Source organism: Manis pentadactyla, chromosome 3, assembly GCF_030020395.1.
Source record: "Manis pentadactyla isolate mManPen7 chromosome 3, mManPen7.hap1, whole genome shotgun sequence".
Classification (NCBI taxonomy): Eukaryota; Metazoa; Chordata; class Mammalia; order Pholidota; family Manidae; genus Manis; species Manis pentadactyla.
In genome coordinates this window covers 107559246-107580516 of record NC_080021.1, presented here as the reverse complement: position 1 = coordinate 107580516, position 21271 = coordinate 107559246, and the positions used below count along the sequence as shown (strand labels likewise).

General features: G+C 34.8%; 1 protein-coding gene across 1 annotated transcript in view; it reads right to left on the bottom strand.

The window, feature by feature from the left end:
• Positions 1-21271, bottom strand: part of MALRD1 (MAM and LDL receptor class A domain containing 1) — a 694454-nt gene that overhangs the window by 658385 nt on the left and 14798 nt on the right. Inside the window, exons 3-4 of the mRNA XM_057498267.1 lie at positions 3916-4010; positions 3667-3828 (exon numbers count right to left, since the gene is read on the bottom strand). Coding sequence (XP_057354250.1) covers positions 3667-3828; positions 3916-4010 — 257 coding nt within the window. The remainder of the gene's footprint in view (positions 1-3666; positions 3829-3915; positions 4011-21271) is intronic.

Genomic DNA, 21271 nt, shown 5'->3' with positions numbered 1-21271 from the left:
TTCTTATCAAAATACTAACAGCATTCTTCAATAAATTAGAGAAAATCATACAAAAAGTCATATGGAACCACAAAAGACCTCAAATAGCCAAAGCAATTCTGAGAAGGAAGAATAAAGCTGGGGGCATTATGCTCCCCAACTTCAAGCTCTACTACAAAGCCACAGTAATCAAGACAATTTGGTACTGGCACAAGAGCAGACCCATAGATCAATGGAACAGACTAGAGAGCCCTGATATAAACCCAACCATATACGGTCAATTAATATACAATAAAGGAGACATGGATATACAATGGGAAATGACAGCCTCTTCAACAGCTGGTGGTGGCAAAACTGGACAGCTACATGCAAGAGAATGAAACTGCATGTTTACTTTTACGTAAAAGTAAACTCAAAATGGATCAAAGACTTGAATGTAAGTCATTAAACCATAAAACTCTTAGAAGACAACATAGGCAAACCTCTCCCGAATATAAGCAGGAGCAACTTCTTCCTGAATGCATCTCCTCGAGCAAGGGAAACAAAGCAAAAACGAACTCATGAGACTACATCAAACTAAAAAGTTTCTGCACAGCAAAGGACACCATCAACAGAACAAAAAGGCATCCTACAGTTTGGGAGGATATATTTGTAAATGACATATCTGACAAGGGCTTAACATCCAAAATATATAAAGAACTTACACACCTCAACATCCAAAAAGCAAATAACCCGATTAAGAAATGAGCAGAGGATATGAAGAGACAGTTCTCCAAAGAAGAAATTCAGATGGCCAACAGATACATGAAAAGATGCTCATCATCACTAATCATCAGGGAAATGCAAATTAAAACCACAATGAGATATCACCTCACACCAGTAAGGATGGCCAGCATCAAAAAGACTAAGAACAACAAATGCTGGCAAGGATGCGGAGAAAGGGGAACCCTCCTACACTGCTGGTGGGAATGTAAGCTAGTTCAACCATTGTGGAAAGCAACATGGAGGTTCCTCACAAAACTAAAAACAGAAATACCATTTGACCCGGGAATCCCACTCCTTGGAATTTACCCAAAGAATACAACTTATCAGATTCAAAAAGACTTATGCACCCCTATGTTTATCACAGCACTTTTTACAATAGCCAAGATATGGAAGCAACCTAAGTGTCCATCAGTAGATGAATGGAAAAAGAAGAGGTGGTACATATACACAATAGAATACTATTCGGCCATAAGAAAGAAACAAATTCTACCATTTGCAAGAATATGGATGGAGCTGGAGGACATTATGCTCAGTGAAATAAGCCAGGCGGAGAAAGACAAATGCCTAATGATTCCCCTTATTTGTGGAGTATAACAATGAAGCAAAACTGAAGGAACAAAATAGCAGCAGACTCCAAGAATTAACTAATGGTTACCAAAGGGGAGGGGTGTGGGAGGGCGGGTGGGGAGGGAGGGGAAGGGGTTTAAGGGGTATTATGTTTAGTATACATGGTGTGGGGGATCACGGGGAGAACAGTATAGCACAGAGAAGGCACATAGTAGATCTGTGGCATCTTGCTGCGCTGATGGACAGTCACTGCATTAGGGTATGGGTGGAGACTTGCTAATATGGGTAAATGTAGTAACCACATTGCTTTTTCATGTGAAACCTTCATAACAGTGTATATCAATCATACATTTAAAAAAAAAAGAACACAGCTCTTTCCCAATTAAAAAAAAACTACGTCAAACTAAAAAACTTCTGCACAGCGAAGGAAACCATCAACAAAATGAAAAGACAACTTCCCAAATGGGACAATGTATTTGCAAACGATATATCTGATAAGGGGTTAGTATCCAAAAAAAAATAATAATAATCCTCTTAATAATGGAAAGAGGACCTGAATAGACTTTTTTCCAAAAAAACATACAGATGGCCAACAGACATATGAAAAGATGTTTAACATCACTAATCATCAGGGAAATGCAAATCAAAACCACAGTGAGATATTACCTCACAAGGAGTAATAAATGTTGGCCAGGATGTGGAGAAAAGGGAACCTTTCTATTCTGTTGGTGGAAATGTAAATTGGGCCAGCCACTATGGAAAGCAGTATGAAGTTTCTCAAAAAACTAAGAACAGAATTATCATATAACCAAACATTTCCACTTCTGAGAATCTACCTGAAGAAAACAAAATCACCAATTTGAAAAGATATATGCACCCCTATGTTTATTGCAGCATTATATACAATAGCCAAAATCAAACTAAGTGTCCATTGATAGATGAATGGATAAAGATATTTGTAGCACATATATCCAATGGAATACTACTCAGACATACAAAGTAGGAAATCTTTCCATTTGTAACACCATGGATACACCTAGAGGATATTATGTTATGTGAAGTAAGTCAGTCAGAGAAAGAGGAGTATCATATGATTTAACTTACCTACGGAGAACAAACAAAGCAGAAACAGACTCATAGACACAGAGAATGGACTGTTGGTTACCATGGGGAATATGGCAGGATGGGTAAATTAGGTGAAGGGGATAAAGAAATACAAACTTTAAATAATAAAATAGTCACAGGGAGGAAGTGCAGCCTAGGGAATATAGCCAATAATACTATAATATCTTCGTATGGTGATAGATGGCAACTACACTGATCATGGTGACCATTTAATAATGTATGTAATTGTCAAATATCTGTGTTGTTTATCTGAAACCAATATATTGTTTATTAGTATTTTTTTAATTTCATTAAAAAATTTTAAATTAAAAGAAAAAATTCAATCCAATTTAATCTCTAGACTTAAGCAAGTGCTAAATCCATCATATATCAGATCATTTTCTACTCCATATTGAAACTATAAAATTGATTTTTATATTATTCTAATAATAGATGACAAAGGAAACCTACTTGGGCTAAATTGGACCACAAACCAGGTTTAAAAAGAAAATTGTGTCCAGAAAAAAATACTTTAACATTCCATTTTTTAAGTGGAAAAAAATTTGTGGCTGTCCCAAATACTAAATATGCAATACTTTTCCAGGAACTCTTATAATAATTATTAGATTATAATTTCCACCATATATAAGTTTTATTAGGCTGTGTAAATTTGTCTTTTATAGCCTTGCATTGGCCTTAATTTTCAAAATTATTTTGGAAAATAAAAGCTGTATTGAATAATTTGAGTTTAATGTGTAATGAATATGATAATTATTCTACTTCAACAACATTTGGAATTAGTATTTAAATCAAACTATTTTCTCATTATTCAACATAACCCTGTTCTCTCAAAAAGCATGAGTAAAGTCTGGAAGAAAAGTGATTCTGAAGAATGAGAAATGAATAGACAAAGGAGGTTGGAATAGTAAGAGAAACAGGAAAATGAAGGGGATTCAAAAAGTTAAGAGGAGAATTAGGCCAGGTTTCACTGATATATTAATATACCTTAACATACATCAACTTTAATTTTGATACACAAATTGAAAACCTGTTTTTCAAGTGTCTTTTGGGTGATTTGCCATCCCAGTTTCTGAGGACTCCTTGGTTGTCAGCACTTGAAAGTCTTGGCAAATCCCAGTCCTTGACCCAAAGGGACAGTTAATCATTCTACTTTTAATTCACCTGTAATTAAACATCTGTATCTTAACATTTTTCCTTCAGAGACATAGTTAGCAAATACAATACACATACCTGAAATATTTGGGTGCTCTGGATTTCGATCACATTTCTCTCCCACTGATTTGGGAGCCCATTTGTGATTTGCCATAAATGCTCAATAGGACCACCACATGTAGTTTGAAGGCCAGCTGTTAATTTGCCACTCACTTGGCTGGAGAAGTAGTAAAATGTAATCTGTGAAATATAATTAATGTCCAAACCATCATAATAAAGAAGTTCCAAATATGAAAAGTCTTTAAGATGCCGTGTGCTTTCAAATACCTGACAGGCAGGCTGGTTATTCGTCGGAAGAAAAACTCTGCTTCGTAAATTTGAGGCAGTAGAAGTCACTTGGGAGACCACCGAGAGGAAGTGGGCTGTTACAGACAAGAGTCAGCATGTTAGATTCAGAGCACCCACTGGGAAGCTTATTTAAGCACCAGGCAATAATTCAGGACTTTAGCCACATTAGGTCAATATTTTTATTTAAAGAATGAAACATTTAATCACACTATCTGCTTTGGCCAACAGTCTGATTGATATTTTCACTTCATTATATTTCCCAGTGAAATAATTAACTGTGATTATACCCCCTAAAATGCTATTCTGGGCTACAATACACAACCCAATTTTTCATATATAACACAGAAAGCTGTAACTCTGCAAGGACGGTATCCAGGAAAACAGTATACTGGGACTGCCCACCAAAATACACAATTCCATGAAGAATTCAAAAGAGATCATGGTTTGCTGTGATTTTCCCCAGAAATAATTGGATCAAATAGTCCCAGCTTTTCCCAGGATTATGGAAAAACAGTACTAAGCCCTGATGCCCTCCTGGATGCTGCCGTTCAGACTATGCCAGCAAGCCTGTTACTGTTTAGAATCCTATGAAGTACATGTGGAACATCCTAAGCTTTCCTAGATTTCCTGCAATGCTTGACTAGATCATTGCGTATACCTTGGGAACCACTGTTTTCTGCTCCTCTACTTGGTGTGCCGCAATTTGTTAAAAGGAATGAAAAATTGATGTTGAGGATGATTATGAGGACATAGCTACCAAGTTATTCAGTGGCATTTTCAAGCTGGATTAGAAATCAAATTTAATTGTCACATCATTGAGAGAATCAATGGTAAAATTATGAAACCTAAGAAACCTCTTCCCTATGCCTATTCCAAAAGTGTGTCCTAATTAACAGAAAACAATAACATTAATGATTGCTTATTGATAGAGTTAGAGGCACAATTGAGACCCCTGCAATAACAGGAGATTGTTCTGAGAATGTACTCCTTGGAATAATTATATAAACATAATTTACATGAAGAGCTGGTATTAGGGAGATGTGAGAGGACTATCATTAGTTTGCTCTTGCTTCATATCCAGCAGGTAAAGCAAATGCTAAGCAAGTGAATAATCAAACAAGCATAATGAGCCATATGGATATGTTGTTTTAGGCTTAAATAATATTATTAGCAATACAAATGTTAATAGTATCCAATAGGTCCTAAATTACTGTTTACAAATACTGATCTAAAAAGCAGCTATGAGGTATACAGCAAAAATATTTTCTTTTGTCAAGAAAATTGCTTAAATTAATCATACTTATCTTTAAACGTTTGAACTTAAAAATCAGATCAGACATATTAAGTTATTAAATCATAGAGTAGCATTTATAATAAATTATTTAGATATTTAAGCAGGGTGCTTTATAAATATAAATGATTTTATTTGGTAAATGTTATGATACTGTAAATTATTCTGAATTTTGTCAAAAAATAAATAAAGGTTAATCTTCAGGTTATCATAAAAGGTGAGGTTTTAAATTCAGAACCACCTTGAGATCTCTTGTACTTGTTCCAGCAGTAAGTTTTCTTTTCATGGGAAAAAAAGAAGTGCTAAAATGCATCCAATAACAATATCTGTTTTCTGCCTTTAATTCCAACTTAGTGACAATAGCAAGATTTTTTTTAATGCATACTCAATTTTATCTTGTTCCCTACAATGTGAGTACAGAAATCCTTTAATTCACCGATGGAGATGTTCCTTAGTGAACATTACCATATTATAGAAATTTATCTTGCTTTCCATAGGACTTTAGTCATTGTGTCTGAGTATAAAGGAAAGAAACAGATCCTTGGTGCATAACTTTTTCCCACATGCCCATTCCCTTATCTGAATACCCTCCCACTATAGGCTCTAATCATAGAGAAGAGACTTATGAAGCTGGTAACAAGAAAACATATCAAATATTCTCTTTATATGCCCCTCTTACTCTTTGAAAGACTCTACTAATATCATCTCTCTCACATACCATCACTACCTCCACCACCACCACCATCAATATCATCATGTCACCTATTAATCTTTAAAATGTTTATGTTAGTTTGTTTCAGGATTCATAAATTCCCATTTTATGTCTGCATCCATAAAAGCAACTGCATAGTATATCTTAAACAAATTTAAAGTGATCTCGTGAGAAAATGTTATTAAAATGACAAAATAAGAACACAAACAGCTTGATTTCATGTACAATTGTAAATGTCTATGTTAAGGGGCTTTCAAAAACAATTTCTTCTCAGTTGCTAAGTGTTGGAGTAAAATCCCAGCAAAACCAAAACTGATAACAAAAACCAAAGTATATAAAATATGAAAGCAACAGAAATCATGAATCTAGTTTTGAGGGATGAATCCAATAGCTTTGGTAGTGAATTCCACCAACCTTGATCCTCACAAAAGAAAAAGTAGAATTTTCACTCCCACTTTCTTCAACTATGGGTAAGAAGCCTTGTGTTTTCTCCATCTCCCAAGTTCTAAGTGATTAATAGGAATGAATGTGAGCAGGAAAAATGTAAATCCTATTACATGCTACAGTAACCAAGTGACTCTAAGGAACTCAAAAAATTGAGTATTTAAACAGTGAGATAATATCAGTTTTCAAGAACATTTCCCAAAGAATCAGGCCACAGGAATGGATCATCAAGACCAAGTCCACAGCCTGAAGCAAAGGTCAAAATGTCAAAACCTTTGGGAAAGGGAAAGTATGTTTATCTGTGACAGAAATATGGCTCAGATCAGATAACAGAAAAGAAACAGTCTTAAATACAAACTCTTTCAAGTTAATAATTTCTATTTATTAAATTTTATTTCCAGTAAATCACAAGTTTTGTCTCAACTTATTCATGAAACTAACAAGCTCAACACAACCACATAACATGTGCTAAAACTCTACCTCTTAAACAATATTCTCAAATTGCTAGCAACTTGTAAACAAATGTTGCCATGTCAGTTTAAATCTGCTTTAGTGATGAAGGCTTTGATGAATCACTTTAGGAGATCATAACATATAATAAATATGAGGCTGATGTTAATGAAAATGCCAATGTAAAGACCTTTGAATATTTTATCCTCCACATAAGCAATGAAATTATTGGCAAAATGGCCATAGCAAAGCTTAGAGCATTTTATTGGAGAAATGGCTGAATCTCAGAAAAAACAAAGAGTTTCATGTCTTTTCAGTTTGCCTAACCTCCTTGCCCACTCTCCAGCTCTCTGAAAAACAGCCGCCCACATTCCTGGTGCACTATGGCAGGAAAAGGAATGAGAAGAATGCAGTTAGAGTTCTTTCAAAACCTCATTACCAAAAAATAATTATTTAACATGTCTAGTGTTTCTTGAAAGACTACACTTACAAGGCTCTCTGAAATTGACCATATTAATAGCTTCCCCAGTACAAAAAGTTTACTTCACAGCAAGTGTTTTAACTTTACATTGCCTGAGACAGTGTAAAACAGTTGGGGTTAACAATAGACTAACCAAAAAGCTTAAAGCAAAAGCTGGCAGATGAGTCCCAAAGGAGTTTGAAACACTTCAAAATTTCAACCAATCTGGATTGACATGTGCATGCAGAGCACTGTGCACATACTCTGAAAGACCTAAAAGGGCTCTAAGCTCTCATCTGTGGCTAACTTTGAGGCTCCATGAAAACAAGAAGAAAAGACTAAGAGTTGTCAGCTACCTGCATGAACAATGAAGGTGCTTCCTAACTTGTGAACAGTCCCTGAACAAATAAGGGAGACATTGGTTCCAGACATTTAAGGAACTCTTTCCAATCATTAGCTGAGCACTAAGCTGACTAAGCAGGGAATTTAGTGGCCACACATGACAAGACTCAAGACTTTACAGAATAAGTCCAGAAAAATCACTAGACTGGAAAGCAAACAAAACCAAATCAACAAACAACAGTAAACTGTGGAAAGGAGGGTCTAGATTTCTGGATGTGCCATATTGTTTTAAATATCCATATTTCAAAAGAAATTGTGAGAAATGCAAAGGAACAAGAACATGTGACCAATACTGAGAAAATAAAGCAATCAATAGAAAATGTCTCTGAGAAAGCCTAGACATTGGACCTACTGGACAAAGACTTTAAATCAGCTATTTAAAATATTTAAAAGAGCTAATGGAAACCATGTCTAAAGAACTAACAAAACCAGGAGAATGATGGCTCACAAAATAGAGGATTAATAAAAAGAATTATAAAATTCAATAATTAATCATTTCATCTATTATAATTGAAAAAAATCAAAATTACAATTCAGTGTTGATGGATATATAATCTATAAAGATTCAATATGTGGTAGTAACAGCATAAAGGTAGGGAGAATGGAGCTAGATAGATAGAAATTTTTTAAATATACCACTGCAATTAAATTGGTATTAATCCAACCTAGACTGCTCTAATTCCTAAGGAAGCCACAAATAAAATAATTCAAAAATATATAGTGGAAAAACTGAATTAATATGATACACTGCAAAATATCTATGAGTACAAAAAAGAACAGTAATGGAAGAGCAGAGTAACAAGAACAACAACATAAGACAGGCAGAAAATAGCAGATAGCAAGTGTAAATCCTACCTTACCAATAATTGTGTTATATGTGGTTATGTAACATTATATGTAAATTGATTGTTATTCCAATCAAAAGCCCAAGGTTGGCATATTATATAAAAATTTGATCTAACTACTAAGGATTATTCACCATGACCAAGTGGAATTTATCCCAGGAATGCAAAATTGGTTCAACGTATATAAAACAACCACTTTTAAACACCATATTGAGGAAGTAAATGCCAAAAACCACATGATCATCTCAATATGCAGAAAACAAATTTGACAAAGTCTGATACTCCCACATGATAAAAACACACAACATATTAGTCACAGAAGGGAACATGCTTACTTGATAAATGGCATCTACAAAAAGTCCTCAGCTAACATCAGACCTGAGGGTAAAAGACTAAAAAATTTTGTCCTAATAGGAGTAAAATAAAGGATATCTTCAACTACCACTTCTATTCAACATTGTACTGGGGTACCTAGCCAGGAAATCAGACAAGGAAATGAAATAAAAGGCATCTAGAGTGGAAACAGAAAGTAAAATTGTTTCTATCTGCCAATGGCATGACCTTGTATATAGAAGTCCTAAGGAACCATAAAATTATATTGGCCCCACTTGAACAGTCCAGGATAATCTTCCTATTTTAAGATCAGCTGATGAGTATCCATCATTACATCTAAGAAGTCCTTTCACATACATAGCTACACTGGTATTTGATTGAATAACAAGGGGATGGGAACCTTGTGGTGGGGTGGGGAGGCATTTTTGGAATTCTGTCTACCACAATTAGATAGGTGCTAATTTGGTTCTCATGTTCCATTTACTACATTTTAAGGTGTTGACCAAAGTCTGTGAAGCCTAAAGTCACTGAGTTCCTCTAAGTTCTTCCTTGACTAATTCAGCTGTAGGACACATAGATTCAATGTGACTACTCATCACAGTTGCCAGAGTTCATTTGTAGAGAAGTGAAATCTGCTGGGTTTTTTCCAACTACTTTAATTGGTAAAATTCCCTGCCCATTTTCATTTGGCAGAATCTATCTGCTGACTATTTGGCCATGATTCAAAAAATATATTCTTTGAAATTTGTATTATGTTTATTTCAATGTACTATTTTTTTATTTTAGGTGTTTCTGCTGAGAATGGATTTTTTCACTTCTGGCTGAATTACTTTGAAGTATATCAACCCACACAAATTTAACAAATAAAGAAGCCATCTGCCTATGAAGATAAAATTTCTGCCAAAAGGAAAGCAAGTGACACAATAGGAAAAAAATTATTATATTCATACAGAAAAAGTATGGAATGTGTTAGTTTCAGCTCTAATCAGTGGAATATTATTATTTACTTTAAAATGTTTGACAGCTTGACTACTTATATGGAGAAATTTCATTGATGTCATTCATATGAGTTAATACAAATAATCATCTAAGTTATCAACTATGATTCCATGACTGATGAGTCCCAATTTGAAAAAAAAGAAATGGAAAAACAAACAGATATTATCCAAGAAAAATGGGCACCAAGTCTGTTGAGGAATTATGAAAACCTTGTGTGGCTTTTCATTTAAAATGCACACACATGCAGGCACACATCAAGAACCTTGATTTTATTAGCTTCACAATCAAATAATTTGTGGAAGAAACTAAAGCTCTCTGCAAAAATACTGCCCTAGGCAGAATGAATCATCAAGTACCAAATGTGTGTGCCTTTGAAATTCTTCACGCAACTCCTCAACCACTGCCACACATCAATCAGCATCTCTCATTTCTGCTATCTGGTTGGACGGTAGCAGAAATAAGATTATCAACTGTGAAGGAGTTTAGATAGAGGAGGAAAAAGGAAGGGAACAGGACTGATGAGCAACATCAGCAACCTTTGAGTGGCACAATTCTTGACATTCCTGAATACACTTCTGGCCTAATCTTCATTTCCAAAAACAGTATCCTCTAGATGTATCAGACTGCCATATTGTTCCCCGTGCACACCAAGCCTGTCTACATGGTCCTCATGTAGTTCTTTCAGTGGGAAACACCATTTCTTTTCACTTCCCTGTCCATTGAATGCCACTCATGTTTCAAGTCCTTTCTCAAATGCCCTTCTCCTTCCCAGGGTCAGAATTTGCTTATTGCCACAGAACAATTTGCTCAGACTAACATTATAGCACTTTTTAAAATTCTCCCTGTGTTATAATTAATTGTATTATTTTCAAGCTGTTTTTCAGAGATCATAAACACCTTGATGGGGAGCATGTACCTTAATAGTCTCTATAATATTCACAGCATTTATCATGATGCCTTTTACACACTGGGGTTAATAAAAGCTTTGAAATGAAATTAGCAATTGTTACTAGCATTTATAAAATATGCATATAAACATATAAAATAGACTTTTCATCTTCAATTTCTTTTTTGCTTTAAAAATTTTTACATGTGAAAATTATATTAATTAGAAATTCCATCAATAAAATTTTATTATAGCACAGCCATGCTTAATCTTTATACATTTTCTATGCCTACTTTTACAGTACAGTTCATGGTAGAGTTCAATAGCTGGGTATAAACTGTGTTGCTTAAAAAGCAAAAATTACTTATCATCTGGCCCTTGAAAGAAAAAAATATGCAGATCCCTAAGACAGAACAGGTATAAGGGCTATGTCTGCATCATTAGATTGCAAGTTCATTGCAGATGAGAATTGTGTTCTGTTCATATTGTATGTGCAGGTCCTAGAATAGTATGTGGAACAATATAAATGCTCAATAAAATGTTCTTGAAATAATAAATATACAAAAGAATAAATTAACATTACTTTTTTACTGATTTCAAAATAGATATTAAAACTAAAAAGCCTGCAAAAACTTAACCTAGAGAGTGAGAATGTGAGATTCTTCCATTTTTTTGTCTTTTGCTATTTCTTTTTAATAAAATCAACCAACTCACTGTCTAAATACTGCAGCCTGCCAAGTATTATGGAATGGATTATGGTTCCCAGGGCCCTTCAAAGTCAATATAGAGCAGTTTAGGACATGCTGGTGTTAAAAAACTCAGTAATGCATATAATGCTTATACTAACAAACAAGAGAAACCTAAAATCTGGAGCCTCAGGAGACTCTAAAGATAAACAAAAGAGGTGTATTTGTTTATGAAAATAAAATTTGGTGGAAGGGATCAGAACAAATTAGATTCCCTCCAGGTTGCACCTGAAGTCAGGCTGTAGTTGCACCTGGTGTATGTGGCTAAAAGTTTCATAGAAAGGTTGCTGTATCTTTGGCTTAAAGAATCAGGAAATGGAGCTTAGAACATCTAGATCTACCATAAATAAAGTGAAGAATTTTAGGAATAAGAGAGACAGAAAGGAGTGAGCCACGTTCTATGAATAAATCATTCAAGGCTCTTGCTAAAATTAAAACATTCATGTGCAGAGAGCACTTCTAGCAACTATGGCTCAAATAACTGAGCTGATATTTGAATTGCTGCTGACAAGAAACAAAACAGAGTTTTTAATTTGTGTGTAAGTGAGTTAATCACCCATTTACAGAAAACAAATCATAGATACTCTCTTAAGGAATGTAACAGAATCCAGAGACTCCACGGTATTAAATTCACAATGTCAAATATACGTCCAAAGTTATTTGACAAAGAACCAGGAGAATATAACCATATCACAGGTAGAAACAATCAACAGAGGTCTATTCTGAGATGATGCAGATAAGGATTTCTAAACTACAATTACATTAATGCTTAATGAGGTTAAAAAACAGTATGTTCATAATGAATGATAATAAATCTTGGTAATTTAAAAGTTTATAATCAACAAAATAAAAATGTTAATAGAACATATGAATTTTAAAATAATCATTGGATTTGTTTAAGCATAATGAAAATGACAAAGGAAAGAATGACAGAACCTGAAGATAAATCAGTTGAAATTGTTCAAGGGGAAAAATGGAGAAAACAAAACATATGAGACCCTCAGTAACAATATGTTTAACCTGTTGTCTAACATACTGAAGGCTGAAGCCCAGGGAGGAGATTAGGGCAGAATACTTTTCAAGATTGGTGGAAAAACAAAACTTCATATTCATGAAGCTTATTTAACCCAGGTAGGATTTTAAAAATCTCATGCCAAGGTACATCACAGACTGCTGAAAACCAACATAAAAGATCAAATCTTGAAAGCATCAGAAAATAAAAGCATATTGAATATAGCAAAACCATAATTAGAATATTGTGAATGTCACATCAGAAACTAGGGAGGCCAGAAGAGAGTGAAATAATATCTTTACATTACTAAAATAAAAAAAATGCATGCATGAAAAATTCTATATCCAATGAGCATATATTTCAAGAATGAAGAGAAAATAAAAACATTTTAAGAAAAGGAAAACTGACATAATTTATCATAGCAGAACTAGACTATATGAAATACTAAAAGCAATTCATCAGGCTAGAGAGCAATGATAATAGAAACAAATTCAGATAGAGGGAATGAAAGATATTGCAAGTAAAAAATATGATAAAAATATCATCTTTATTTTTAATAATGTTCAAAGAAAAACTGTAACATTGATTTGTGAGATTTACAATGTCAATAGATCATAGACGTAATATATGTGACCACTATAAAATAAAGGACAAAAGGACCTTTCTACATTATATATAATTTTATAATTGTCAATTTTAAGTGGACTGAAAAGAATTAAGAGTATTCCATAATCCCTAGACTAACCACTAAAATTAAATGTTAAGAGATATAGCTAAAAAAGCCAACTGAAACAATTTTTTTAAATATTCAAATAATCCCAATAAAGGCAGGAAAGGAGAATAGAATGCTCAAACAGAAAACAAATAATAAAATGTAGACATAAATCTAACAATACCAACAATTATATTAAATTAAATGGATTAAGCACTCCAATGAAAAGTTATCAGAATAGATACAAAAGCAAGATTCAACTAAATTCTATAAGAGACACACTTTAAATATAAAGATACAGACAAGCTGAATACAAGTGATAGGGACAAGTATACATTAAAAACAACATAAGAAAACAAAAGTGGCTATCAAATTTAATAAACTTCAACATGTTTTATTAATAGAGATAAGGAAGGACATTTTATCATAATAAAAGGGTCAATATATCAGGAAGGCATAAAAATATGCATTTATACCTAATCATACATAGAGTTTCAAAACATATAAAACAAAAACTGACAGACATAAAGGACAAAATAAACAATTCCATAATCCTTGTAAAAGATTTTCACACCCCTCTCTCAGCAACTGATAGAACAACCAATCAAGAAATCAGTAAAGACAGGTTATTTGCACACTCTTTTACGACCTTAACCTGACAGTTATAGACCACTATCCCCAGTAACTGCAGATACACATTCTTTTCAAATTCACACAGTATTTTCAACAAGATAGATTACATGCTGCATTACAAAATAAGTTTCAAAATATTTTAAAATGTTGAAATAAAGGAATGTTCTCTAATTAAAATATAATTAGAAGTCAATAATAATTTGTAAAAAACTCACAAAGTTTTGACAATTCAACAATACAGTTTTAATAAATGGGTCAAAAAATAAATCCCAAGTGAAATTAGAAAATGTTTCAACTTAATAATAAATATTGGGCATATCAAAATTGGTGAGCCAAATTTTTTCTCTCTACCTTAGAAAGTAAGACAAAAAACAAAATGAGGACAGAAAATCCAGAAAAGTAGAGGAGTACAGAGATGAAGAAAGGAGATAAAACAAAATCAGTGGCGGGAACAAGTAGGGTCATTGCTACACATGCTGTAGTCCTGAAAGGATAAGTGGCTATGAAGAGCTCCTCATGCCAATTAATTTGACATGGAAAAACATAAGAGAAAAAATTTGGTTCCATAAAAATTAGAGACTTATAATCATTAAAAATATTAGTAAGATTAATACACATTCCACAGACTTGGGGAAATTATCTGTAAACATAAATCTCACAAAGGATGGGAATCCAAACTACAAAACACCAGTATAAAGAACTCTCTTTCATTGCTGGTGGGACTGCAAAATGGTACAGTCACTTTGGAAGACAAAATGAAAACAACAAATGCCAAATACTGACAAAGGTGTAGAACAGGAAGTCTCACCAATTGTTGCTGGGAGTGTGAAATGGTACAACCACCTTAGAAAAGGCTCTGGTGGTTCTCTTAATACTAAACATTCATTGACACAGCATTTCACTTCTATGTATTTACCAAAGAGAATTAAAAATCTTTGTTCACAAAGACTTGTACAAGAATGTTCATAGCAGTGTTATTTATAATAGCCCAAAACAGAAAAAAACACAGGTGTCCACCAATAAGAGTGAATGAAAAAGCTCAATTACAAACTATGTAGCAATAAAAATGAAAGAACTAATGATCCATTCTACAACATGGGTGAATCTGAAAGCATTATGCTAAGTGAAAAAAGCCTTACACGAAAGTGTATATTGAGTATATATTCATTTATACAAAGTTCTAGAACAAGCAAAACTAATCTACAGGTGGAAAATCAAAGCAGCAACAGCCTTGAGAAGGAAGGGTGGGAACAAGGATTGACCAGGAAGGCACATGAGGGGACTCTGGCATGACAGTTCCACATTTTGTTAGGGGTTTGGGTTACACAGGTGAGTGCATTTCTCAGAACTTATCAGATAGTACACTTAAGATTGGTGTTTTCATATAATCTAAGTTTTACCTCAAAAGAAAAAAGAGAACTGTAATGAATACTGTACTCTAGAGCAGAGGCCAACAAATTTTTTCTTAAAGGGCCAAATAGTCTAGGCTTTGTGGACCACATGTTCTCTGTCACAACCACTGAACTCCAGGTTGTAGCCACAAATTGTGAATGATAGGCGTGGCAATGTTCCAATAAACATAAAATTATTTACAAAAATAGGAAAATGACCCACAGGCTATGATTTGGTGACTACTGCATCTAGTTAATGATACCACATTATTCCTGTGTGATTCCTGCAAGTGTTTTGAATGTAATGAAGATATGATGGATTGATGGATGGAGAACTGGATGAGGAGATGCACAGATATTTGATTTTTGATAAGACAAATACAGTAACTGTATATCCTCAGTGGTGGGTATATGGCCACTCACAGTCAAGTTTTTTCAACTTTTTCATATGCTTCAAAATTTTTATAATAAACTGTTGGGGGAAAACTATAGAAATAAAAAATAAGTAGGTTGCACAGACCAGGCTTACACCTTCCCAGGCAAAATAGAGTTAACATGACCATGAATTAGGAGACACAGAACAGATGAAACTTTCAAAGCTAGTCTGTGCTGTCTACCAACACCGCGGGACTACAGAAACGCCCCATCAATGGGTCACTGTAGGTGTGTCAGTGGAGAAGAGCAAAGTGTCTCCCATCCTAGGTTAGGATTGTTACACTTTCCCAGAAAATGAAAAGATTGGATGCTGTTGAATAGTGTGTGTGTTTCTTAATGTATGGATTTCACATCCAATTTATCAATTGGTCAAAATAACAGAACTTCTATATTCCCATTTAAACCTGATTTTAAATACCCAAATAAGAAAAATATGTGGTATGAAGGGAAATAAGTTATTTTTCATGTTTGATAACCTATACATTTTTAAAATCTCATGTCATAACCTTTAATATCAGCTTAACTCTAGAATTATTTAAACTCCAATACTCTTTTAAGAGTTAAAATAAAAACTCTTACACTCCATTCTTTTTTAAAAAATTAAGTTTTACTATCATTGCAAAGATGATGAATTGTATAGTGATAATATTTTACCTAAATGCAGTGCTACATGCATTTAAAAATCAACACTATATTTTAATCACTGTGTCCCAAGCATTAGTGGACTTCAGATATTGACACAGTGATTATTTAGTGCTCTAATAGATACTGAAATGCACTTAGCTCTGAAAACTTCTCAAGGCATTGATTGCATAGTAGTAAATATTATTTTGGAGCACTGGCAAATTATTTTGAGAGTAAGTTAATCAAAATTTTTTTTTTTTTTTTTTTTTTTTATTGAAGGGTAGTTGACAACAGCATTGCATTACATTAGTTTCAGGTGTACAACACAGCGACTCAACATTTATATACATGATATTTCTAGGTACCAGGTATCACCAAACCAAGTTGTTACAATATTTTGACTATATTCCTTATGCTATACATTACATCCCGGTTACTTATTTATTTTACAATTGGAAGTGTGTTTATATATATATATATATATATATATATGTATATATATATATATATATATATTGTGAGGGCATCTCTCATATTTATTGATCAAATAGTTGTTAACCACAACAAATCTCTGTATAGGGGGGTCAATACTCAATGCACAATCATTAATCCACCCCAAGCCCAATTTTCGTCAGTCTCCAATCTTCTGATGCATAACGAACAAATTCTTGCATGGAGTACAAATTCTTACATAGTGAATAAGTTACATGGTGAACAGTGCAAGGGCAGTCATCACAGAAGCTTTCGGTTTTGTTAATGCATTATGAACTATAAACAGTCAGTTCAAATATGAATATTCATTTGATTTTTAAACCTGATTTATATGTGGAAACCACATTTCTCTATTATTATTATTTTTAATAAAATGCTGAAGTGGTAGGTAAATACGAGATAAAGGTAGAAAACAGAGTTTAGTGTTGTAAGAGAGCAAATGTAGATGATCAGGTGTGTGCCAGTAGACTATGTGTTAATCCGCGCTAGACGAGGGCAATAAACATCCATGTATGCAGAAGATTTCTCTCAGAACATGAGGGGGGAGGTTCTAAGCCTCACCTCTGCTGCTCCCCATTTTCTCACCAGATGGCCCCCTGCGACTGTGCCTGTCTTAGGTTGTTCCTCCCTTGAGGAATCTTACCCGTCTCTGGCTAACCAGTCATCTTCCGGGGCCATACAGGGAAATGTTAAGTTGGTAAGTGAGAGAGAAGCCTTATCGTTTGAAAAGGTTAGCTTTTTACTTCTTTGCATATTTATGCCCTGTGGCTTCTATGCCCAGCATTTGTCTTGAGGTGTCTTTACCACTTGGAAGAATTATGATACTCGGTAAATTCGACATGTGGCACAAGTTCTATTTAAAGGTTGTGATTAGGTAGGAAGAAGAAAAGCTACAGAAGTAGCAGGCAGAAGAAAACCTGGGAAGATTGATTATTTCTTTGACATATCTTCTTGTAGAGTAACTTCAGCATGGATAGGTTTTAAACAACTAATTAAATTGTGCACACACATTAACATAATAGGAATATAGTTACCTAACCAAAGCATACCTGTAATTACCAGCCATCTCCAGTGAAACCAAGAAAACCAGTTAGGCACCTTAGGCATTTGTGAAAACTTATCTATGATATGGTGGATATTGTCCGACTGAACTTAAACAGTCTGAGAGAATTCAGATAAACTAGAACACCCCATTCCTGGGGACTGTTCATATCCCATATGTTCTTTTAACGATAAATAGTCTGTGGTTGTAAGATTTTGGAGTGCTACAATTTGCACTTCTCCTAATTCTTGGTTGAGTTCCAACAGTATAGATCCAGTCCAATTTTTGTTTTACTGCATGCACAGGCCAGCCTAGATATCTCCTTCATCTTTCCCATGGCAAGTCCAGGAACTGGTGGGATGAGTGCATCTACACCTGTGACAGTGCGTGGATCTTTGTTGAAGTTTTTTTTTTTTTCTGATCATCTTCTGTCATGAGACTTCCCGAGAGTGCTGATGTTGGAAGTTCTTTTTCATATCGTATCTTAGTTCATTTTCGGGGTAGACAAATTAGGCTTTGATCCTCTGTATAAACACAAACAGACCCTTTGCCTACACTTTTATATGTCCTTTATATCATTGTGTAGAACTCATTAGAGGTCACCACATAGGAACTGCATTTTTTTTTTTTAATCATTAATCTACAAATACATGACAAATACTTTGTTTACTAGGCTCTCCCCTATACCAGGTCCCCCCTATATACTCCTTTACAGTCACAGTCCATCAGCGTAGCAACCTGTTGTAGAATCACTACTTGTCTTCTCTGTGTTGTACAGCCCTCCCCTTTCTCCCACCCCGCTATGGATGCTAATCTTAATACCCCCCTACTTCTCCCCCCCTTATCCCTCCCTACCCACCCATCCTCCCCAGTCCCTTTCCCTTTGGTACCTGTTAGTCCATTCTTGAGTTCTGTGATTCTGCTGCTGTTTTGTTCCTTCAGGTTTTCCTTTGTTCTTATATTCCACAGATGAGTGAAATCATTTGGTATTTCTCTTTCTCTGTTTGGCTTGTTTCACTGAGCAAAATACGCTCCAGCTCCATCCATGTTGCTGCAAATGGTTGGATTTGCCCTTTTCTTATGGCTGAGTAGTATTCCATTGTGTATATGTACCACCTCTTCTTTATCCATTCATCTATCGATGGACATTTAGGTTGCTTCCAATTCTTGGCTATTGTAAATAGTGCTGTGATAAACATAGGGGTACATTGGTCTTTCTCATACTTGATTGCTGCATTCTTAGGGTAAATTCCTAGGAGTGCAATTCCTGGGTCAAATGGTATGTCTGTTTTGAGCATTTTGATGTACCTCCATACTGCTTTCCACAATGGTTGAACAAGTTTACATTCCCACCAGCAGTGTAGGAGGGTTCCCCTTTCTCCACAGCCTCGCCAACATTTGTTGTTGTTTGTCTTTTGGATGGCAGCCATCCTTACTGGTGTGAGGTGATACCTCATTGTAGTTTTAATTTGCATTTCTCTGCTAATTAGCGATGTGGACCATCTTTTCATGTGTCTGTTGGCCATCTGTATTTCTTTTTTGGAGAACCGTCTGTTCAGTTCCTTTGCCCATTTTTTAATTGGGTTATTTGTTTTTTGTTTGTTGAGGCGTGTGAGCTCCTTATATATTCTGGACGTCAAGCCTTTATCGGATGTGTCATTTTCAAAGATATTCTCCCATACTGTAGGGTTCCTTTTTGTTCTATTGATGGTGTCTTTCACTGTACAGAAGCTTTTCAGCTTAATATAGTCCCACTTGTTCATTTTTGCTGTTGTTTTCCTTGCCCGGGGAGATATGTTCAAGAAGAGGTCACTCATGTTTATGTCTAAGAGGTTTGTGCCTATGTTTTCTTCCAAGAGTTTAATGGTTTCATGACTTACATTCAGGTCTTTGATCCACTTTGAGTTTACTTTTGTATATGGGGTTAGACGATGGTCCAGTTTCATTCTCCTACATGTAGCTGTCCAGTTTTGCCAGCACCATCTGTTGAAGAGACTGTCATTTCGCCATTGTATGTCCATGGCTCCTTTATCAAATATCAATTGACCATATATGTCTGAGTTAATGTCTGGATTGTCTAGTCTGTTCCATTGGTCTGTGGCTCTGTTCTTGTGCCAGTACCAAATTGTCTTGATTACTATGGCTTTATAATAGAGCTTGAAGTTGGAGAGTGAGATCCCCCCTACTTTATTCTTCTTTCTCAGGATTGCTTTGGCTATTCGGGGTCTTTGGTGGTTCCATATGAATTTTTGAATTATTTGTTCCAGTTCATTGAAGAATGTTGCTGGTAGTTTCATAGGGATTGCATCAAATCTGTATATTGCTTTGGGCAGGATGGCCATTTTGACGATATTAATTCTTCCTAGCCATGAGCATGGGATGCGTTTCCATCTGTTAGTGTCCCCTTTAATTTCTTTTAAGAGTGACTTGTAGTTTTCAGAATATAAGTCTTTCACTTCTTTGGTTAGGTTTATTCCTAGGTATTTTATTTTTTTTGATGCAATTGTGAATGGAGTTGTTTTCCTGATTTCTCTTTCTGTTGGTTCATTGTTGGTATATAGGAAAGCCACAGATTTCTGTGTGTTGATTTTGTATCCTGCAACTTTGCTGTATTCCGATATCAGTTCTAGTAGTTCTGGGGTGGAGTCTTTAGGGTTTTTTATGTACAGTATCATGTCATCTGCAAATAGTGACAGTTTGACTTCTTCTTTGCCAATCTGGATTCCTTGTATTTTTTTGTTTTGTCTGATTGCCGTGGCTAGGACCTCTAGTACAATGTTAAATAACAGTGGGGAGAGTGGGCATCCCTGTCTAGTTCCCGATCTCAGCGGAAATGCTTTCAGCTTCTCGCTATTCAATATAATGTTGGCTGTGGGTTTTTCATAGATGGCCTTTATTATGTTGAGGTACTTGCCCTCTATTCCCATTTTGCTGAGAGTTTTTATTATGAATGGATGTTGAACTTTGTCAAATGCTTTTTCAGCATCTATGGAGATGATCATGTGGTTTTTGTCTTTCTGTTTGTTGATGTGGTGGATGATATTGATAGACTTTCGAATGTTGTGCCATCCATGCATCCCTGGGATGAATCCCACTTGGTCATGGTGTACGATGGTTTTGATGTATTTTTGAATTCGGTTTGCTAAAATTTTGTTGAGTATTTTTGCGTCTACGTTCATCAGGGATATTGGTCTGTAGTTTTCTTTTTTGGTGGTATCTTTGCCTGGTTTTGGTATTAGGGTGATGTTAGCTTCATAGAATGAGTTTGGGAGTATCCCCTCCTCTTCAATTTATTGGAAAACTTTAAGGAGAATGGGTATTATATCTTCCCTGTATGTCTGATAAAATTCCGAGGTAAATCCATCTGGCCCGGGGGTTTTGTTCTTTGGTAGTTTTTTGATTACCGCTTCAATTTTGTTGCTGGTA